General features: G+C 44.6%; 1 protein-coding gene across 2 annotated transcripts in view; it reads right to left on the bottom strand.

Annotated features, from left to right (window-relative positions):
* Positions 1–7: 7 nt before the first annotated feature.
* Dis3l (DIS3 like exosome 3'-5' exoribonuclease) overlaps positions 8–23,691 on the bottom strand; it is a 36,989-nt gene continuing 13,305 nt past the window's right edge. Inside the window, exons 5-17 of one of the 2 annotated variants that reach the window (XM_051156646.1) lie at positions 21,021–21,197; positions 20,163–20,241; positions 17,978–18,157; positions 16,595–16,764; positions 14,753–14,914; positions 11,414–11,661; positions 10,830–10,922; positions 6,229–6,762; positions 4,409–4,563; positions 4,130–4,308; positions 2,306–2,451; positions 438–612; positions 11–358 (exon numbers count right to left, since the gene is read on the bottom strand). In XM_051156646.1, coding sequence (XP_051012603.1) covers positions 50–358; positions 438–612; positions 2,306–2,451; positions 4,130–4,308; positions 4,409–4,563; positions 6,229–6,762; positions 10,830–10,922; positions 11,414–11,661; positions 14,753–14,914; positions 16,595–16,764; positions 17,978–18,157; positions 20,163–20,241; positions 21,021–21,197 — 2,607 coding nt within the window. In that variant the 3' untranslated portion in view covers positions 11–49. Of the gene's footprint in view, positions 359–437; positions 613–2,305; positions 2,452–4,129; positions 4,309–4,408; positions 4,564–6,228; positions 6,763–10,829; positions 10,923–11,413; positions 11,662–14,752; positions 14,915–16,594; positions 16,765–17,977; positions 18,158–20,162; positions 20,242–21,020; positions 21,198–23,691 lie in introns of those variants that run through there. The other variant, XM_051156647.1, reaches the window with a different exon arrangement.

Here is a 23,691-nt window from a genome sequence, read left to right on the forward strand (position 1 = left end):
TAAAGTTAAAAAGTACAACACCGAAGAGAAAGCTCTTTAATGAAGTATTTCACATTGCATAACTGTCTGAAACGTCCAGAAGAGCAAGGTCCCTTATCTCCTCCAGAAGCGTGTATAGGCTTCTTCCCTTAGTCTGGCAGTATTCTTGATACTCCTCCTGAAGCCCCTGGCCTTGGGCTTCTTGGGCAAGCTGAGCTTCTTCCACGGATCGGGTCACTTCTTTCACTAACTCACTTCTCAGCAAGAGAGGACTCTGATGACACAGTTCTGTGTTTGGTGTCAGATATGGTTTGTTGCTTATTATTTCAAGCCTGATTGTGTCAGAGTGGCAACGCAAGGCCTGAACAGAAATTCTTACCTAGGACAGAGAAATACATGTTACTACACCATGTCCTGTTGCCTGCACATTGAAGACAACACTGAATGTACAGACTTACTGTTACATGGTCAAACAGATGGAATGTCACAGACTGCCCCCCAGCTGTGGAAGAGGTGATCTTGTTTTGAGATCGCTGCAGGGACCCTGGCTTCCATTCAGAGCTGTTTTGTGGGCCAAATGAGATCACTAAACCGTCTTTATTCTTTAGATAAGCAGCACCTTTAATCCCAAACCTGAATCATCCACAGGGTAAAACAGAGAAAATGCATTCTTAGTATCCAGATCTTAGTGTGCTTAGTCACTTTTCCTGTGGTTTACCTCCAAAAACATTTTACAAAAGCAGATGAGAAGTAATACTTTGCTAGCTAAGAAAAACCCTAAGGCTGATGTGAATGTGCATCTACAAGCACTCTCATTGCTCCCTTTATCTCCTGACTGTATATTACACCGTGTACATACCGTAATTTTATAGTGTATACATGTAGCATTGTATATGTGAATATATAGTTTGCTTGAGAAGGTCTCACTATGTAGCCCTGGCTGGCCTAGAGCTTGCTTTCAAGACCTCAAACTCAGAGATCTGCTTGTGTCTAACTCTAGAGCGCTGGGATTAAAAGTCATGTGCCACTGTAGTGAGAGTTCTGGTTTCTTAAAAACCCAGTTCTGTTATGTGAATATGTTTGTTTTAATCCTAGGTGTGGGATATGGGGCTGCTTCAGATTGTCCACAGCAGCTGACTGTAATGTGTCTTGGGCTCTGGTAGGGGTGTGATTTGTGCCAGCTGCAGCTAGTTTAATTCTGGGAACTCAAATGCCAGGGACCAGGGCACTATGCAGAAGGCAGTTGCTGCTCCTGGTTGCTTTTGTTGCTATTTGACAAGAAATTGATAATATCTGGACTTGCCTCAAAGTACCTAATAAACAGGAAGTAGTTCAAAGAGACCAATACCCCCCTTTGCCCTCTAACCTTGTATTTCTCCTACTTGTTGGGGTATTGGAAGGGAGGGAGAGGTATAAGAACCCAAATAAAATAGATTTTAAAAATATGAGGGCTGGGCGTGGTGGCGCATACCTTTAATCCCAGCAATTGGGAGGCAGAGGCAGGCAGATCACTGAATTCAAGGCCAGCCTGGTCTACAAAGTGAGTCCAGGACAGCCAAGGCTGTTACATACAGAAACCCTGTCTCTAAAAACCAAAAACAAGCCAGGCATGGTGTTGCACGCCCAGCAGTCAGGAGGCAGAGGCAGGCAGATCGCTGTGAGTTTGAGGCCAACCTGGTCTATAAAACAAGTCCAGGACAGCCAGGAGAAACCCTGTCTTGAAAAAACAAAAAACAAAAAAATAAAAACCAAAACTAAAAAAAACAAAATAAAACCAAATCACCAAAAAAAAAAAAAAAAAAAAAAAAAAAAACCAAACCAACCAACCAAACCCAATAACATGCCACAATAGCTCAGGAGGCAGAGGCAGGCAGATCACTGTGAGTTCGAGGTCAGCCTGGTCTACAAAGTGAGTCCAGGACAGCCAAGGCTACACAGAGAAACCCTATCTCGAAAAACCAAAACCAAAACCAAAAACATGCCACCATGGCAAGCTTATATTCTTTTTTTTTTTTTTTTTTTTTTTTTTTTTGAGATAAGGTCTTATATAGCATAATCTGGCATCAAATTCATTACATAGCTAAGGATGACCTTGAACTTCTGAATGTGTTGGTTTACAGGCATATGTCACCACACCTGGTTTTATGTGATGCGGGGGACCAAACGTAGGACTCCAGATGTGTTTGGCAAGCACTCCACCATTGAGCTATGCATCCCCAGCTTAAATAAATATTTCAGTAAGTTATATATAATGTACTATTTGTGTTCAACACTGGAATAGTTTAACTATGATTCCTTCTTAACCACTGCCTGGGAAGTAACTTACCTTGGTATAAATACAAGTACACCATTTGTTCTAATTGAATAAATAACTCCATCAGCTATGCAGCGCTCCTCCATTTCCGGGTCTCTGTCTTTAAAGTACATGCACTGGAAGAGCTCGGTGGACTGCTTCTGAGAACGCTGTGCCGCCTGTAAGAAGCCCAACCCCAAGCATGACAACACAGTTCCCTGCTGTCCAGGAAGAAACCCAAAACTCAGTCCCACAGAGGCAACTTTTAAGAGGGCAGGATTCAACAGTGTGGTGGCACATGCCTGTAATGCCAGCACTTGGGAGGCTGAGACAGGAGGAGGATCAGCATTAGTACAGAGTCATTCGAGTAAGCCCTTGTACTCAACTAAACTAAAGAAAAAGAAACAGAGCAACCCTGCCTCAAAAACAAAAACAAAACAAAAGATCAAGCAGCAGGCAAGATGCGAAGGAAGGGCTTAGTGGACAAAAGCAAACCTTATCACTCAAGCGAGTCCCAGACCCTGTGTAAAAGCTGGACACGGTGGAGCACATCTGTAATCCCAGCCCTGCTACCACAACAGGGAAGGCAGAGACGGAGAACTGGCCAGAAGCTCACTGCCGTATTAGCCAGCTATCCTGGTGTCCGCAGTGCAGCAACGGAAACAAGATCCTGCCTCAAAAACAAGGTGGGAGGCAAGAAATGACTCTTGAAAGTTATCCTTTGGTGACTGGAGAGATGGCTCAGAGGTTAAGAGCACTGGTTGCTCTTCTATAGGTCCTGAGTTCAATTCCCAGCAACCACAAGGTGGCTCACAACCATCTATAATGAGATCTGGTAACTTCTACTAGCATGTAGTTATAATAAATAAATAAATAAATCCTTTAAAAAAAGTTATCCTTTGATAGCCACATGTGCCATTACACATGAATACTTGCTCTGTCTCTGTCTCTGTGTCTCTCTTACACTCACACACACACACACTTTAAGACTGATAAGATGTTTCAGTGGTTAAAGGCATTTATTGCCAAACCTGACAGCTGGACTGCCATCCTTGGGGTGAAGATGGTAGGAAATTACCAGCCCTTACAAATTTGACTTTCACTTGAAAAAATACACACACACACACACACACACACACAACTTAAGAAAATTGCTACCTATTATCTTATTGCAGAGAGATACCCACTATTAAATTCTAGACAATGCTACTTTTTTTTTTTGAGACAGAGTCTCACTACTATGTAGCCCGTGTTGTCCTCAAACACAGAGATCTGCCTGTTTCTGCCTCCCAAGTAGTAAACTAAAGGCATCTGCTACCATTCCTAGCTTCTACTTATATATACAAAGTCTTGCTAATATAGACCAGGCCAGCTTCACACGTTAACCCTGTCTGCCTCAGCCTCCTGAATGTTGGGGTTATACCATACCCAGCTGCTTAAGCCTTTTGGGAAAGATCTCTAATCCACTGTCGAGCCTTTAATGCTAAGCCTGGCACAGTGCATAGAGAGGCTGAGCTGGAGGGTCACTTGAGTCCCTGAGTGGAAACCTAGCCTGGGAAAAATGGTGAGACCTCATCTAAAAACAGAAAGGAAAACAAACTTCCAGGCATGGTGGTACATAGCACTGGTCTACAGAGTGAGACCCTGTCTCAAAGACAAACACCAAACACTACCACCACCACCACCACCAACAAAATCCCCCAAATTCATGTTATCTCAGAAGACTTGTAAATGTATCAAGAGCACTGGTTACAAAAATTATGGGGTTTGCAAAAATACACGGTACTCCACCCTTTGACGCAGCAAAGCTCATACTCTCTTATGAGATAATGGATAAGAGTTAAAATTCTTTCTTACTCGGTTTCTGTTGTTGATATGTCTGCATAATTCCTCAAGATCTTTGTTGCTGAACACATTTTCTTTCATTTCCTTTTTCTTGTCTTTTGAAATGGCTGCCATTAGTAGCCGGTGTACTACAACATCTGAGTATCTTCTTATTGGAGAAGTAAAGTGGGTATATTTATCTAACGCAAGACCTTTAAAAGGAAACCAGAAAGTCAGAAAAAGAGCAGACCAGAGCACTTTGGAAAAGACGCGCTCAAGGTTAAGCATATGAAACACAAGGCTGCCAGTCACCATAATGATGGAACTCTTCCTCCGCACAGGATCCGGTGGAGAAGTAGAGCGCATTGGACATGGCCTGGGTAGCCATGGAGCGCAGCAGCTTGTTTACCATAGGGTCGCTGGGGTCATTAGCACTGTCCAGAGAGTCAGCCAGGGTTTTATTGGACCTAACAAGAAAGAGAGAAGCCTGGATGGGTCTCCAAAGGCGATTTACAAGTAACACTTTCTACTCCTTGGTTTAAATATTTTCATGACAGCAGTTAAACTAATTTAAGCTACAATTTTCTTTTCAAACAAATATAGTTTGCTTTTAAAGTTCAAACAAAGCTTGTCAGAATTTATGTATTTATGTATATATTTATTTATTTCGGTTTTTGAGAAAGGATTTCTCTCTGTCGCCCTGGTGTGCTAGAACTCATTCTGTAGACCAGGCTGGCCTCAAACTTAGAGATCTGCCAGCTTCTGTGTCCTGAGTGCTGAGATTAAAGTTGTGCACCACCACTGCCTGGAGAGGTACACACTTAATACACTCAACTTTAAGCGTCATATACAGCCCAAAGAGTGGCCTTTTTGTTTTTTTATTTATCAAAAATCATTTAACCAGAGAGTTAAAACAAACAAACAAACAAACAAACAAACAAACACAAAGCAACTGGCATGGCAGCACACTCCTACTACAGAGGAAACATGGTGAAACCAATCTCAAAGAAAAGCAGATCTAAGCTTGACAGGCACAAGTGAACCTACGTTACTTTTTGTCCGTTTTGTTTTGTTTTTTTGGAAACAGGTTTCTCTGTGTAGCCCTGGCTGTCCTGAAACTCACTCTGTAGACCAGGCTAGCTTCAAACTCAAAGAGGCAGAAACTCACTCTGTAGACCAGGCTGGACTCAAACTCACAGAGGCCTGTCTCTGCCTCTTGAGTGCTAGAATTAAAGGTGTATGCCACCACGGACCTGCTTTGTTTTTTGTATTTTTTTTTCTTTAAAGATTTATTTATTTAAGTATACAGTGTTTCACCTTCATATATGCCTGCACTCCAGAAGAGGGCACCAGATTTTACTATAGATGGTTGTGAGCCACCATGTGGTTGCTGGGAATTGAACTCAGGAACTTTGGAAGAGCAGGCAGTGCTCTTAACCTCTAAGCCATCTCTCTAGCCCCCTGCTTTTTTTTTTTTTTTTTTTTTTTTTTTTTTCCAAAGAGCAAGAGAGGAATTTACTTACTCTGAAAATAAAATTTTACACATTTAGGAATATATTTGTATATTAAAAATAAATCTAGGAATGTAACATAATTCTCAGCAGCTGGCTAAGAGAGAAGGTGGAAGACAGAGGTGACCCTGGGAAATGGCCACTGAGAGGCACTTCTAAGCATAGTGGCCTTGGATGAAAATCCTGACCCTGCCTAGCCCAACAGGTAGATTATGAGTAAGTTACTTAATCCCGTTAGACTAAAGTTCATCAGTAAATGATGAATGATAGGGTCACCACCTCAGCATTTTAAGGAGCAACCAAAAGGATGTTTGAAAGCTCTTGGTCTGTGTGACCTGCATGCAAGTGACTCAACTGATGACCCGGACTCTGTTGCTTGAAGATAAGAGCTAAAAACCCATTTGGTAACCTCATAAAAGGTATTTTAATTAGGACCTTGTGCTTGGCAACAGCATTTTAAAATCCTCTTTAAGTAGCCCAGGCTGACCTCGGCTGGTCCAGCTGCCTCAGGCTCCAATGCACCAACATGCCTGGTTACACACCACATTTTAAGAATGGCCACAAGATAAATAAAAGCACAGCAATTGTTGCCATCCCTCTGCCCACTTAGAAGAGGCTTACCGTGTGTCTATGAAGAAGCCTTTTGCTTTAGCACATTCCCGAAGCTCTGAGAAAAACTCCTGGTGTGGAGGAGGGTGTTGGCGCAGCAAAGCCTGGTGGGGGAAACTCTCCCAGATCTTCTTGGCCACCCAGTGGTTGGCCAGGATCATGCACTCGGCCACCGTCTCGTGGACCTCCAGGGGTTGCTTGGGGATGAGGTCATGAATGTTCTTTTTGTCATCCAGTTGGACTCGAACCTCTACGCCTTCCAGCTCTAGGGCACCACAGCGGTCTCTTTTTGCTCGGATGTGGCGAGCTATGTCTGTTAACTTTCCAATTGCCCACACTAACTCTTCCAGTTTGGCCTGTCGGCTCTGCTCCTCCAAGGCTTTGAGTTCTGGAATGTCATCCACAACACTCAACTTCCCCTCCAGCAGCTCCTGGGCCACCTCATAGAAGAGTTTGTAAGCTGATCGGATAATGGTTCGGCCATACCACACCTTCTGAATCTCACAGGAGGTTTTGTCTAGTTCCCACATGACACTCACGGCATACCTATAAAACCAGGGACATCAACGGCATCATTATTCCATTCTATTTTCTTTAAAAAGTTACATATTTTATTTGTTCTCTGTAATACCTGCACATGTGAGTACTATGACATATGTGGCGGTCAGGGGACAACTTGTAAGAGCCACTTCTCTCCTTCCTCCCTATTGGTCCTGAAGATCAAACTCAGTCATAGCAGCAGGTGTCTTTACCCACTCAGCCACCTTGTAGGGCTTCCGTTCTTTTTTGTTATTTCCATTCTTTATTATTATTTTTTATTATTCTTTGTCTATGGGTGTTTTGCCTGCATACATGTCTGAATACCAGGTGTGTGCCTGCTGCTCAAGGAAGTCAGAAGAGGGTGTCAGATCTCCTGGAACTGAAATCACAAGCAGTTGTGAGCTGTCATGTGGGGGGTTGTCCAAGTTGTCCGGAAGAGTGGCCAATGCTCTTAACTGCTGAGCTGTCTCTCCAGCCTCACTACATTCCATATTAGAAGCAAGCAGACTGAATTGAATTGAATTTGAGAGAAATGACCTTGCTACAGACTTTTGGTACAATTTCTTTCTTTCTTTCTTTCTTTCTTTTTTTAAGTTTTTCGAGACAGGGGTTCTCTGTGTAGCCTTGGCTGTCCTGGACTCACTTTGTAGACCAGGCTGGCCTCGAACTCACAGTGGATCCGCCTGCCTCTGCCTCCCGAGTGCTGGGATTACAGGCGTGCGCTGGTACAGTTTCTTTACTCACTCCACCACACACAATCCTCTCTCTCTGTAGTGTGCACGTATGTATGCACACAAATGCTCACACACGCATATTTTGACACTAAGACAAAGTCAGGTCAGTTATGGTGGCACATGCCATTAACGCCAGCACTTGGGAGGCAAAGACATGCAGATGTTTGTGAGTGTGAGGCCAGCCTGTCTACACAGTAAGCTCCAGGCCAGTTAGGCCTACATGATAGAGTCTGACTAGGTTCTGTCAAACTTTGAGCAACTCTGAAATAAGTTCATACACAATATGAAAAAACCTAATAGTTCGCCATTTTGATTAGAATAGCTTGGCACTGATTGAGTCAAATCTGTTTAGTGCTCAGGAAACTAGAGCAAAGCCTTTAAATCCTACAAGATGACAGCCAGCTCAGTATCAATCTTGCTGATAGGTTAATTAGCAAAAAGCTCATTTAGCAAAGAGCCATTCTGCCACCAAAACATTTTATTAAAAAAGCCTATATATTTACAATTCATACATTTAAAAAAAGATTTATTTATTATGTATGCAATGTTGTATCTGCATGTACAACTGCACACCAGAAGAGGGCACCAGACCTCATAATAGATGGTTGTGAGCCCCCAACTCATACTTTTTGTTTGTTTGTTTTCTTTTTTGAGACAGGGTTTCTCTGTATAGCCTTGCATGTCCTGAACTCACTTTTTAGACCAGGCTGGCCTCGAACTCACAGCAATCCGCCTGCCTTTGCCTCCCAAGTGCTAGGATTAAAGGCGTGCGCCACCATGATATTTAAAGGGGCTAATTTCCTAGTATATAAAGAGTTTTTGCAAATCAGTAATAAATCACAAACCCAAGTGAAAATAGTAAGGAATATGAAGTAGTTCACAGGAAAGAATATCTAAGTATCCTTTAACAAAAAATTGGGCTGGAGAGATGGTTCAGAGGTTAAGAGCACTGGCTGCTCTTCTAGAGGTCCTGAGTTCAATTCCCAGCAACCACATGGTGGCTCACAGTCATCTAGAATGTGATCTGACGTCCTCTTTTGGCAGGCAGGTGTAGGCAGAGCACTGTATAGATATAAATAAATCTTTAAAAAAAATGTTTAACTTTACACATAGTACAAAAATGTAAATTAAAATTAAGATACTACTTGTCTAGCAAACTGACTTAGATGAAAAGCTATAGCAGGGTCTGGAGAGATGGCTCAGAGGTTAAGAGCACTGGTTGCTCTTCCAGAGGTCCTGAGCTCAATTCCCAGCAACCACATCATGGTTCACAACCACGTATAATGTGATCTGATGCTCTCCTCTGGCCTGCAGGTGTACACGCAGGCAGAGCACTGTATATATAATAATCAATAAACAAATCTTAAAAAAAAAGAAAGGCTACAGCATAGTGGATAGGCCCAGCTGTGGGGAAGCAAACTCTTGTGTCTACTGATGTTGAAAAAGATGGCTGTAATCTCTGTGGAGAGCAATCTGATTGTATGGGCTAAACACAAATGCACGCACCTTGACATAAGCTCTGTGGCTGGGAATTTCTCCTCAGAGATATTTACATATTTTCTGGTGTATAAGACAACTAGGCATATAAGACGACACCAAGTTTTCCAGTTAAAATATAGTTTGGAATATACTTGCTGTATAAGACTACCCCTCTTCTAATGCACACTTTGTGCAGCAGACTCTGGCATGTGTTTATTTGCAGGCAGGGCACAGACAGCCAGGCACTTTATTAAATGCGGGCAGACAGCCAGTGCCAGCCTACACTGCCCCTTTAAGGCACGCTCTATACTCAACCCAAAGACACACAGCACTGTGAGTCAAATGGGCGGGTCCTGGTGGAGAGCCAATCCACCCTCATGTTTTCCTCCTGGGGTATACAGGAAGATGTGTGCTGCTTGCTCCTCCCTGTTTCATACTCCCTGCACAGAGTGGCACCCCCACTATATGCACCAGACATGTGAAGCAAGCTGTAGGTAAGTACCTAGCATATAACACGACCCCTGCCTTTAACCCCAGCACTCGGGAGGCAGAGGCAGGCGGATCACTGTGAGTTCGAGGCTACAGGGTGAGTCCAAGGGCAGCCAAGGATACTCAGAGAAAGCTTGTCTCAAAAAAAAACACAAAAAAATGCTGGACATTATGGTAAGTACTTATATGCTGGACAATATGGTAAGTGCTTTTTAAAAAGAGGGGGAGAGAGAGAGAACCAGTGCTGGTGAGATGTCTCATTTATCAGCATTAAGAGCACTGGCTGCTCTTCCAGAGGACCCAGGTTCAATCCCCAGATCCAGCATGGTGGCTCACACTGTCTGTAACTTCAGTTCCAGGAGATCTGATACCCTCCTCTGGTCTCTGCAAGTACTATACACATATACGGTGCACATACATATATGCAGACAAAACACTCAAGACACATATAAAGTAAAATAAATATTTTTTTAAAAAAGAAATTGAGGGGTTATGGATGTAGCTCAGTTGCTAGGGTTGCTTTGCTTAGCTTGCATGGAGCTCTGGGCTGAGTCCCCAGCACTGCATTAACCAGGCACACTGGTGCACAGGTGGAGGCAGGAAGGTCAGAAGTTCAAGGTGATCCTCTGCTTCCAATTGAGTTTGAAACCTGCTACCTTGCCTTAAAGGGGGGGGGGGCAGTAAACTTAAGTGTTCAATAGCATGCATGTGTATAAATTATATATAGAAATGGAACATACACATATATATGCTCTGTTTCTGCATCTCTCTCTCTCTCTCTCTCTCTCTCTATATATATATATATATATATAATTTGTTGTTAGAAACAGAAACAGTTTGCTCAGAAAGGCCAGCACTTCTAGAATGGGAGTCTGTTATTTATATCTACCATATTCTAGTACTTTTATAAAAAATAAAAAGAACACATCCACATTTCTATGTATTAAACATAGAAAAATATTCAAGGAATCAATACCCGAGGAGAAAAATAATAGGAGGGGCCCTTTCTTCTGTCTTATGGTGCTTATTAGTTTTGGACTATTAGACTTAACTATGTTTTCACTGATCAGTGGAAACTTCCTAAGCGCATGAGCCTTCTGAAGAGCAGCACCCACTGGTGAGCGCACAGCATTCTCCTCAGCCTGTGCTTGCCTTCAGAGAGCTAACATCAGGAGAACAGAAAGAAAGGAGGAGGCTGGAAAAATAAAGCTCCCTGAAACCATGTATGGAAGGGAAGACACAAGTGGGGAGCAGAGAGAGGAAGCAGGAAAGCAGTGGGTGGGAGAGAGTGGGAGAGAGAGCACAGCGGAGGGCTGAGGGGAGAGACAGTGAAACAGTGGGGACAGCACTGAAGGTGAAACCCGGACTCACCTGTCCACGCCTCCCAGGAGGGAGCAGAGGTCTGCGCTGAGGATGGAGGGCAGCATGTCATAGCGACGATCTGCTAGGTAGTAAGTGGTGGCCCTGGAAAGACACACACGTGGGCTGACTGACCTTCAGCAGCCAGCAGAGCTGCTGACAGCGTGGCTGCAGGAGGTAAACAGCAAGACCAGGGTTGGACTCCCCTGGGGCTACTGCTCTTCATAAAGCGGAGCTGATGCCTAATTAAATGGTCCCCATGTGCACACTTGGCCAAGTCACACTGCTGCGGCTGAGTATTCTCACTGATGCAGAAAGTAAAAGTGACATGAATCTTGGTCGTATGAGAAGAATGGTGGCTTAACGATCTAGCATCTATATAGAATACTGCATTATATGTGAAGAGTGACTCATTTTCACTTTAGAGGAAATGACGAGTAAAAGGTCAAGAAAGGACACAAACCAATCAAGGTACTATTTTCCTGAAGGAGGGGACTTTAGGAAAACCCAGAAGAGATGTTCAGAACTGCACAAACAGGCGATCTCGAGAGCACCCAAAACCAGCACAGGTACAAATTGGCTTCCAGTTCGGTTACCTTGTTCTAGCTTCCACATCAATGTAAGAGTTGGGGGCCACAAAGTGTGTGACGTCAGCGATGTGAACCCCAAGCTCCAGGTTGCCATTAGTCAAGGTTCTGACTGAGAGTGCGTCATCCACATCCTCACAGCCTTTGGGGTCGATGCTGAAAACAAGGTGGGTGTTCCTCAGGTCCTTCCGCTCTTGTTCTTCTCTGGGACTCACTTTCCAGGGGTTTTCTGGTGTGTTCACGGGCATCTCACACATCTGCACCATAGAGCAAATGGTCAGAAATCCATGTATCACAAGGTTCTTAAAAAACCCACTTTCTTGTCTATAATCCCAGCACTTGGGAGGCAGAGGCAGAGGCAGGGGCAGAGGCAGGCAGATCACTGTGAGTTTGAGGCCAGCCTGCTCTACATAGCAAGTCCAGGACAGCCAAGATAACACAGAGAAACCTATCTTGAAAAACTAAACAAAAAACCCAGTTTCAGGCTGGAGAGATGGTTCAGAGAGGTTAGGAGCACTGTCAGTAGAAAAGACAGTGTTGAAAACTTGATGGTCTGCTAGGAGCTGTCCCGTGACTTCCAGCACCCTCATCAGTCATAGGGCAGAGCAAGAATGAATAGGTGAAACCAATGCACACAATGTGTCCTTTTCCCACTGTGAGCTGTGGGTTGAGAGCTTTTAATTTAAGTCAAGCCCCAGGGAGAAAAACAATCTACATGATCCCCCAAATAAAAGTTTATTTCTTAACGATAATTTAAACAAGACCAATCTGGGACATTTTCCTTCTATGATTACCTGTCTAAGCTATCAATTTGCAGTAAGTAGGCTACAGGGGAGAGAGGGCTGTAGTCCTGGGAAGCCTAATTCTTACTTCATTTTAGTCTAACATTTTCACTAAGAGGTAGGTGCCAAGCGAGCCAACAAATAATTTTTAGAAACTAATGTTAAACATAAAAATTTAATTACGTAAAATATTCTAAATTTAATAATGTAAAATAGTTTAAAATATTTTCTTATTGTGGCTCCTGTTCTGTCAGAAGCTATAATGAAAATAGGAACACCCATACGCTCTTGATGGTAATTCATACTGGGGCAACATTTTTCTGGAAAACTATCTGCCAATACATAACAAACCTATTTAAATTTTTTATGCCCTTCGACTTGATAATTTAACTTTAAGGACTACATTCCAAGGGGATGATCAAAAAGAATAAAAAAGGCAACATTGATTTAAAAAAAAAAAAGGTTTCAAGTAACATTTCTTTCCCCTAATACTGAAAAATTAAACACTACCAATGTCCAATAATTGAGGAACGTTTAAGCAAACTAGGGTAAATTAATTTCAGCAATTTGTCTTAACTACTAAAAATAAGTTGGCTGTGTCAATACACAGAAACAATTTTAAGTGAAAAAGGCAGAATATAATGTAAGTGCACAGAACGAATATGGCCACAAGAGAATAATAAAGGAGATTTGAGATTATGAAAGACCATAAAGTGACGCAATCACTGGTGTTTTATGTTCATTGGACTTTTGTTTTCTGTAACGGTTACAAAAACCATTTCATAACGAGCCTGAGTTTTTGACCCATCCATCTCTGGAGCATGCAGCGGCCTGCTGGGTCTATAAGAGGACATACAGGCAAGTGTGGCGCACGCCTTAATCCCAGCACTCAGAAGGCAGAGGCAGGCGGATCTCTGTGAGTTCAAGTCCAGCCATGGCTGCATAGCATGACCTTGTCTCAAAACAATATAAAAAAAATAAGGAAGAGGAAGAGTAGGAAAAGGAAGAAGAGGAGAAAAAGAAAAGGGAGAGTGGTGGCACACGCCTTTAATCCCAGCACTTGGGAGGCAGAGGCAGGTGGATCACTGCGAGTTTGAGGCCACCCTGGTCTTCAAAGCGAGTCTGGGACAGCCAAGGCGACACAGAGAAACGCTGTCTCGAAAAAACAAAAACAAAAAAGGGCCGGGTGTGGTGGCACATGCCTTTAATCCCAGCACTTGGGAGGCAGAGGCAGGCGGATCACTGTGAGTTCGAGGCCAGCCTGGTCTTCAAAGAGAGTCTGGGACAGCCAAGGCGACACAGAGAAACGCTGTCTTGAAAACAAAAACAAAAACAAAAACAAAAAAGGGCCAGGTGTGGTGGCACATGCCTTTAATCCCTGCACTTGGGAGGCAGAGGCAGGCAGATCACTGTGAGTTTGAGGCCAGCCTGGTCTACAAAGCGAATCTGGGACAGCCAAGGCTATACAGAGAAACCCTGTCTCAAAAAAAAAAAAAAAAAAAAAAAAAAAAAAAAAAGAAAGAAAGAAAGAAAGAAAAGGAGAGGAGGGAGGGGACGACTGTGGCTTCCTAGGGCTGGGTAGACATTGACTACAAGACCCTAACATGTCATTTTTAGCACAGTTGGAAAATATAACATTTTGAGAGCTGTGAGGCTGTTGGATTTTCAGTCTATATTTGGAGTTTCGTCTAAGTACAGAATTGGGAGGGGTGAGATTTTGTTGTTTTGTGTGTGTGTGTGGCGTTAGACAGCGGATCGTTACATAGTATGAAGGTTTTTTCAGGGATGGGAAGAGGGTTCGGTGAGTAAATGGCTTGCTACACAAATATGAGGGCCCAAGTTTGGATCCCTAGTTCCCACATAAAAAGCTGGGAGTACCAGTGCACACCTGCCTTCCCAGGGCTGAGGAGATGGAGCCAGGAGGCTCTCGGGAGCTCGATGGTCCCCAGCCTTACTGATTTAGTGAGTTCCACATTCTGTGAGAGATCCTGTCTCAAAATATGAGGTGGAGGGGCTGGAGAGATAGCTCAGCAGTTAAGGGCATTTGCTGCTTTCCCAGCAGACCCAAGTTTGATTCCCAGCACCCATGTTGGCTTACAAGGGCCAGATCCAGAGGATCCAATACCCTGTCCTGGCTGCCCATGTGGCTATGCACACACAGACATACACATACATAGATAGATGCCAGGCAGTGGCACACGCCTTTAATCCCAGTACTTGGGAAGCAGAGGCAGGTGGATCACTGTGAGTTCGAGGCTAGCTTGGTCTTAGAGGCTAACCTTTACAGAGTAAGTTCCAGGACAGCCACGACTACACAGAGAAACCCTGTCTTTAAAAAAAAAAAACCCACAAAAAAAAAAAACATAAACAGAAATAAAATAAGGTAGAGAGTGATCAAGGATGAGGCTAGATGTTGACCTTTGGCCTTCATATTGCATGCATAGTCTCTCTCCCTCTCCCTCTCCTCCTCACCCCACACACGACTTTTCTTTCTTTATTATGACACAGCAACGAAAAGCAGAAAAAAATGTTTGTCTTTGAACCAAAGACCTCAGGGAAATCTGACCTGGGCTTCCGAGAAGGGGACCACAGAAATACTGTTCTCTACCAGGATGGTTGCAATCTCCCCTTCCAGGTCACCGATTCTCCCTAAGACGCGCACAAAGTGTCCATTTGGATACACTGATGTTGTCTCCCAGGAGTCAATGCGCACAACCACCCTGAAGTCCTATACAAAAGGGAAAGAAGCAATGAGAACCAAAGTTGGAGTTAAGTGGTCCAATCTGAAGCATCAAACTAACCCAATAAACCACACGGAACACCAATGACACGCCAGTTTGCAAACAGTGGCTTGCACTAGTTTATTCTGCCTTCTGGTTGCTGTTCTTCCCACTCTTCCAGACGGCCTGATGGTATGCAAAGCCTTGGTTGATGCTTTGAAAGGAGCCATTACCTCTCTCCTTCAAAAAACTGGGACAGAAATTTTAGTCTGTTAAAGAAAGCCAATTGTAACACATTTTAGTTCACACTTGAAGCACAAGAGGCACAACCCAATAACGTAGGGTCCTAATTAACATTTATTTTTATTTTATTTATTTTAATTTATTATTATTATTATTATTTTTGTTTGTTTGTTTGTTTGTTTTTTGAAATAGGGTCTCTCTGTGTAGTCTTGGCTGTCCTGGACTCACTTTGTAGAACAGGCTGGCCTTGAATTCTACAGTAATCCACCTGCCTCTGCCTCTCGAGAGCTGGGATTAAAGGCGTGGGCCACCAAGCCTGGCCCTAATTAACTTTTAAAACAACAGTCTTGGGGCTGGAGAGATGGCTCAGAGGTTAAGAGCACTGTCTGCTCTTCCAGAGGTCCTGAGTTCAATCCCCAGCAACCACATGGTGGCTAACAACCATCTATAATGTGATCTGATGCCCTCTTCTGGCCTGCAGGTGAACATGTAGATAGAGCATTCATGTACTAAATAAACAAAACAAAACAAAAACAGAACAAAACAGTCTTAGGAGCTGGAGAGGCTCAATGGTTACAAGCACCTCTACCAGAGGATGTACATCAGACAGCTCACCATGCCCTATAACTGCAGTGCCAGGAGACCCACTCCTGGCTTGTGTGGGCACCTACACACGCGTACTTAAAAATAAAATAAATCTTAAAAAATAAATAAAACAACAGTCTCAATTTCTAGTGTGGGAATTACTTTCTAATCTCTTTTCAGTCTTAAGGTCCTCCTTGGCAGGACAGACTATTTCAGTGTAAGCTGGACCTCTCTCTCCACTGCCCAGTAACTCCAGACACCCTGGAACTGAAAAGTGCAATAGTCCTAACTGGCCTCTGAGCGTCCACAGAAAGCTTGCAGAGGCAAAGGTGCAATGACCAGGCATGAGTTGGAGACATTGTACTGCAGTGTCTTATTTGTAAACTGCAAAACGCCAGCTGGATTAAGTCAGGCGCTGCCTCCGCTCTCTGCCTTTCTTGTTTATGCCTTCTCTCTGGTGCTCCAGGCCTATACGGATAATTGATCTGTGAAGCCGTACTGTATCACCCCTGCAGCACGCATGGATCATATCTCTGTGCCTTTCCCTGGAAGGAAGCTTGTTAGTGCTGGCGAACTCTATGCATTGAAAGTTTCCGGGTTGGACAGCTGGATAATGTATGTTCAGTCAGCCTGTCCTACACAGCTCTTTCTAGGACAACTTCTCTCTGGCCTTCATTTATTAACCATGGACTACTTAATAGATGGTTCTTATATATTTAGAATGTTTAAAAACAGTATCTCAGAGTGCCAGATTCCATCAATAATTTATTTCCTGTTATGCAAAGGAATTAACAATGCTTCCTGGTGCTGCTCAAAAGCCAACAAAGACAGAGGTGGGACAGGAAGGCGGTGGTCGATACCTGCAGGGCCTCTGCTTGCTGAGTGCTGATGCGGATTTTGGGGATTCTGTAATCCCACGGCGTGACTAGGATCTTCTGAGCATTTTTGCCCTGAGTCTGGACCTCTTCTTTGGATGGAAAAGTCACCACATAATCCCGCCAGTTCTTTTGAAGGATGCCCACCACTCGGCCTTCAGGAAGACAAAATATCACAAAGCACCAGTTGGTTACTCATCTCCTCCCTGGGCTGTGGGGGAGCAGCAGGGACGTGAACAAGAAACGCACAGCTCCTGTCTTCCAGCTCGTCCACAGCCCAGGTGCATTTGAGCACCTGCTTTCTTAGCACTTTAAATGTGAATTTTTTTTTCCCCAGAGCTGAGGACCGAACCCAGGGCCTTGCACTTGCTAGGCAAGCACTCTACCACTGAGCTAAATCTACAACCTCTAAATGTGAATTTTTTAAAAAGATGAATAACTTTAAAAAAAAATTGTCAGCCAGGTGTAGTAGTTCATGTCTCTAGTCCCAACACTCAGGCCGGCAGATCTCTGTGAGTTCAAGGCTAGCCTGGTCTACATAGAGAGTTCCAAGACAGCCAAGGCTATATAAAGAGACCCTGTCTCAAACAAACAACAAGAAACATGGTCAGCACTTGCTTTTTCTGCAGAGCCCAACATGACCTTTCAGATGTGTTCCACCTGCTCTTCTGCCATTACCTTCCCAAACTCAGGATTTGGTATACTGGGAAAAGTCAATGGTTTTCACTCCTTTTTGGTTTTTTTTGAATGAGGGTCTAGCCAGGTTTGGAACTCATTATGTAAATAAGACTGGCCTTGAACTCCACAGAGATCTGACTGTTTCTTTTTTTCTCTCTCTCTTTTTTTTTTTGACACAGGGTTTCTCTGTGTAGCCTTGGCTGTCCTGGACTCGCTTTGTAGACCAGGCTGGCCTCAAACTCACAGCGATCCGCCTGCCTCTGCCTCCCAAGTGCTGGGATTAAAGGTGTGCGCCACCACGCCCGGCTCTGTTTCTTTTTCTCAAATGCTACAACTAAAGGCATGTGCCACCATGCCCAGCTCTGTTCATTTATTTTTTATTTTTTATTTTTTTGAGACAAGGTATTGCGATATAGCCCTGGTTGGCCTAGAAATCAAGGTAATCCTCCTGCTTCTGTCTCCTTAGTGCTGAGGCAGAAGCACAGCCAATAGGCCTGCCCTTTCACTTGCCTGTTGTTTTGCTTTTTGAGACATGGTACGTGAGGTAATACATATTTTAATGGATTTAGCCATTCAGCAATATATACCTACCTAAATCAAATATCACACTATACATGTATGTATGGATACATACAATTTTCATTAAACAGACACAAAACCAGGCAGGGTCACACCCCCTGGCGGGCTCACCTGTGGGCATGGGCTCGCTTGGGGACTCTCCTGAGGCCTTGTCATCACCGTCATTCTCACACAGGGCGGCAGTCCTTCCTTTCCACTCGTGTTTGGGGAGCAGCTCCACCACAACCACGTCTCCGTGGATGGAGCGGTTCCGAGCCTTCGTGCCATGGATGAGGATGTCGCTGACCAAGCCTGTGTGTCCAGCACAGAGAAGCCGGGAGTCAGTGGCTGCCGCACTAGCACCATTTCAAGTGGGCTGTATCTCAGGTCTAATCAGACTGCTGATAACTTCCTCCTTCAGGGGGCTGGAGAGACGGCTCAGCGGGTGAAGTGCTGCCATATAAGCCTGAGGACCTGAGTTTGGGTCTCTGGAAACCATGTAAAATGCCAAGTGGAGCAGTGCATGTCTGTAGCGCATGCACTTGGTACCCTGGAGACAGGCAGATCCCGGGAGCGCACTGACTAGTCAGTCGAGCCAAAAGAGCAAGCTCACATTCACTGAGAGATCCTGTCTCAAAAAACACGGTGGATGATGCTGGGAAGATGGCTCAGCCTGCCTTGTAAGCATGGCAACCTGAGTCCTGAACCCCAGCACACACATAAAACCCAGGGGCACACAAATACACTATACATACCTACGCACACACAAACAAAAGTAGAGAAAGACCCAGAGAGACACTCCACATCAACTGGCCTCTAAAAGTGCACATAACAGTGAATGTGCCTGTAGACCCCTGCATATACCTCTCTCTCATGTCAAGTAGCCTGCTTCTGACAACCAAAACAGAAGCAGCGGGATGATCCTGTGAGGGAGTTCCTTGCTCAGATCATTTGAAGCAAGAGGACCCTCCCTAACTGTGGGTGGCCCCCTCTGGTAGGAGCCAGATAAAAGGCTGAGGGCTTGTTTTTGCCTGCTGACTTCACCGTCCATGGCAAGCCCGCCTGTCGCCTTCACTGCTACTAAAACTAACTTCTTCATGCTCCCCAGGTGGGCGGCTGGAGGAGCAGCAGCCCTCCAGGGATCCTCCAGCCTTCAGTGCCAGAGCAGGGCTGTGAGAGACACCCAGCTCATGGAGGAAGCAGCTGCTGGATCCTCAGTAGCCCTCCAGTGCGCGTCAGCTCCTGTGGACTGTGAGGACCGTGTGTGTGTGAGTCAGCTCCTGTGGACTGTGAGGACCATGTGTGTGGGAGTCAGCTCCTGTGGACTGTGAGGACCGTGTGTGTGGGAGTCAGCTCCTGTGGACTGTGAGGACCGTGTGTGTGGGAGTCAGCTCCTGTGGACTGTGAGGACCGGGTGTGTGGGAGTCAGCTCCTGTGGACTGTGAGGACCATGTGTGTAAGCCAATGCATGCATCCTTCTTTAATATACACAGGTATTCTGTTAGTTCTGTTCCTTTAGAAATCACACACACACACACACACACACACACACACACACACACACACACCCCTGACCCAGGGTGGCCTCAGATGTGTGACCTTCCTTCTTAGTCTCTGAGCGCTCTAGGGTTACAGGTGCCAACATGCTTGGCTTAAAGTTGTGTCCTGCCAGGTTGGGTGAATTAAGACTGCTCCCATGACACTCTGGATAATGAGCTTATATAACCCTTCCTCTTTTTTTTTTTTTTTTAAATAAAAACCACAGGCACAGGGGCTGGAGAGGTGGCTCAGAGGTTAAAGAGCGCTGCCTGCTCTTCCAAAAGTCCTGAGTTCAATTCCCAGCAACCACACGGTGGCTCACAACCACCTATAATGAGATCTGGTGCCCTCTTCTGGTGTATATGCAGGCAAAACACTGTATATATATATGATAAATAAATAAATCTTACAAAAAAACCACAGGCACATAATGTATAATGACCACTCTTCACTCTTCTGTTATTTTGTTGCTTTTGTTTTTGTTTTTCTGAGACAGGGTTTCTCTGTGTAGCCCTGGCTGTCCTGGACTCACTTTGTAAACCAGCCTGGCTTCAGACTCACAAAGATGCACCAGCTTCTGCCTCCTCAAGCGCTGGGATTACAGGTATGTGCCACTTCGCCTGGCTCCACTTCCCAAATTGTAGACAAAGTAAATATAGGGGGAAACCCCCGAAATCCACAAACCCCAATGTCCCAGGCTGCACGACAGATCACGCTTTCTTCACCAGATAACATCAGAACTAAGAAAGCAACATGGAAGTGTGTGGAGGGTACGAACCTGAGTCCTTACTGCTGGCTCCTTGCAGGCGAACGAAAGCTTCTATCTGAGCCCTGTGCTTGTTGACGTTCAGAATTCCCTAAAACAACAAGCAAAAATCAGTGTGGAAAAAGCTCTTTCTTGGCCTAGTTTTTAAAAAGTTATGAAAAAGACCATATACTTAGCAGGCTGTGTGCCCTGTCTTAATGGTTTCTTTCCTTGAGAAAATACACTGCTAGCTTGAACTACTCTGCAGCTACACAGGGCAGGGCACACTCGTTACACCAAGGCACAGACTTCAGCCTGGTACGCTCAAGCTTTGGCCCTGAGAGACTGCGGAGTTGCCTGTTAGATAAGCAAAATTCTCAGTAGAGTAGTTCTGAATCTTGACTGTAGTGGATACACAAGACTGCACAGCCACACAGGAACAGGAAACAGATGTGGGTAAAATAGTTAAAGCTGAGGAGCTACTGTATCTGAGTCCTTCCCAAAATCCTGACAGGCCTGGGTTTTGAGTCCTGGGGAATCAGGAAGATTCTAATTCTTTAGAGGGGCAGGAAAAGGGCAAAGGAGTGAAGATAAAGTCGCAGCTGTGACGCTGCTGCTGTCACCTCCACACCCTAATCTAAAAATGTATGTCTCTTCTAGTGAGAGAAGGCTACCTGTTTACTTGTGTGACACGTGGAAAGCTTAGAACTAGACAGTTAAGGACTATGGAAAAATGGCTCCCAAACTGCCTTGATCGGGGCAGCTCTGCTTACTCAAGCCCGTCCTGTGCACAGGCATTGAACTCAGAGCCCTGGAGCGGAGGAAGGCAAGCCGAGAAGAGAAAACATATGCTGGCTGTTCCTGACACCCACCCTTCTTTGCCACGCTCACCTGGATGTAGCGTCCAGACTTGATGCCTGCCTCCAGCACCTCCAGGGGAAAGTGTTCCGGGTACTCCTTCCCATGCGTTTCCTGACTCTCACTTTCCCTTTCCCGGCGAGACTGAAGGATGGAGTCACAGAGCTCGTGGGCAGCCTTTAAATCTGGCCAGAAGTTGTCCAGGTAATTCTGCGTTTAGCAAAGGTGCAGAGAAACACGGTGAGATGCTGATTCTTCATCCCAGCACTACCACAAAACCAAGAGCATACGAACACTTGCATGAAGACCTGAGTTCAAATCCCAGCACTAGCATAAAAAGCATGGCTTGGCTACAGATATACCTGTAATGCCTGAGCTGAGGGGTGAGGACTTGGGGGCAGGAGGATTGCTGGGCCTTGCTGGCCAATGGCCTAGCTTCTGGGTCAGTAAGTAAATGATCTCAAGGGAATAAATAAGATAGAGACATCCAGTGTCCTCCTCTGGTCTCTGTGCACCTGCACGTAGAAGTAAACACACACACACACACACACACACACACACACACACACACACACACACACACACGCACATGCTTGGGCGCGCGTGCGCGCGCACACACACACGGAGCAACCTGTTTTTCCATGTATCTCACTTCTGAGCATGATGGTCTATAAAGAACAGATAGGAAAAAACTCCTATTATATATTTTTACTTTTTTTTTTTTTTGTTTGTTTTTTGTTGAGACAGGGTTTCTCTGTGTAGCCTTGGCTGTCCTAGACCAAGCTGGCCTTGAACTCACAGCGATCTGCCTGCCTCTGCCTCCTGAAGGCTGGGATTAAAGATGTGTGCCACCACTGCCTGGCCCTGTATTTTTACCTTCTTACAAGTGATTTCAACTCAAGGCTAAGATACATCTTCTTTTCCCGAATCATAAAGGAGAGAAAGCATCCCTGTGTGCACTAGCATTTCTCTGGCTGACCTCACATCCTATTTGGACAGCTTCCTTTCTTTCCTTCTTTTCCTAGGTTTTGCCCACGCTACTGTCAGCATGGCAGCGCTGTGGTCACGTGTCGCTTAACGCCACATTTTTGTTAGGAAACCGCCGCTTTATGAAGAGTTGATCATCTTGGCTCATTGCATCTAACTTAAAGTCCCCAAGGAAGTTCTGTGTTTTCCTCTCATCTGAACTTGACAGTCTCTCTTTCTCTGCCACCATTCACCTCTAGGGGACCCTTGGTCATACAGTTTGCTCAAGAACTGCTCTACAGAATAAAACTGTCCTTTACTACTAGACTACAAAGAAAAGTAATTCTCAAAAAAAGTAGAAAAATGTAATTTTAGTCAACTGTCCTCTGCGGGAACAAGACATGATATATTGCAACAGAAAAAGCAAGTGACACTGCCATTAATATCTAGCGCCCCTGGAATTCTTTGGCACTCCAGAACACATTTTTATAGCACAGTCAAGAAAATTCTATTGGCAAATCTTTAGCAATACATGCACATGGGAACCTTATGGAATCTACATTTCAAAATCGAGCTGGACATTCTATACACTGACAGGGATAACGGAGGCCGCGTCTTGGTTTTTGCATCAGAAAAGACACTAAGCCAGTAGATTTGATAGGTCAACTGGATAGACAGGCGAGACCTGCCATGTACGGAGAGATTAACAGCCAGCCTGATCGCTCAACCGGTACTTAAGAGACAGGAAGCAGGTGTTGCTATGACAGCCTGAAGCAACTGACACTAATAAAATGACTTGCCTGTGACCCGATAGCCTGAATATAAATAATGGGATGTCTCAACTCCTTCAAGTGCCCCTATTCTTCCTCATGTACAATTCCAATGGGGAAGAGTGAGGGGTGGCTGACATACACGAATGGCTCTAAGGGGCTAGGGACGTGGCTCAGTTGGCAGAATGTGGGTTTGATCTCCAGTACCATATAAACCGAGTAGTCGTGCACACCTGTAATCCTAGCTCCTGAAAGTGTCCAGTAAGAGCAGAAGTTCAAGGTCATCCTGACATATACAGAAAGCTTGACGGCTATTTGGTATACATGGCCTGGGAACAGAGCAGACTTTTCTATCTATTTCTTTCTCTATCTATCTATCTATCTATCTATCTATCTTTCTTTCTTTCTTTCTTTCGAGATGAGGGAGCAAAAGAAAGAAAGAAAAAGAGGGACACTGGGTTTAAAACAGTTTGCCTTTGTGTGTGATGGTTAGAAAATAACCTGGGGGCAGTTCAGCACAGTGGCTAAAAGCTTTGCAGCCAGATTCTGGGCATCAATTCCAGCTCTACCATTTTGTAGCAAATGCCTGTGGGCAGGTGACTTAGCTTCCCTGTGCCTCGGCTTTCTTACTAGTAAGATGGGATACTAACCTACCTCAGTGAACTGTTGCAAGAACTAAAGGAAACAACACCTTCATATTACCATTAAGCAACATATTTATGTTTACCACAGAAACATGTTGGCTATTGCCAATGAGAGGGAAACAAAACTATCATTTTGTAGATTGAAATTTAATTAATTACGACTTTAGTATTAACCTGCCTTCATCATCAAGATGACACACATGACTTAGGGGCTACAGGTATAGGTCTGTGGTAGTGTGTGCTTGGCATGGTGAGGCCCTAGGTTCAATCCCCTGTACTAACACACACACACACACACACACACACACCCCATACATACCACAC

This window comes from Acomys russatus, chromosome 14 (genome assembly GCF_903995435.1).
Source record: "Acomys russatus chromosome 14, mAcoRus1.1, whole genome shotgun sequence".
In the NCBI taxonomy this organism is placed as follows: Eukaryota; Metazoa; Chordata; class Mammalia; order Rodentia; family Muridae; genus Acomys; species Acomys russatus.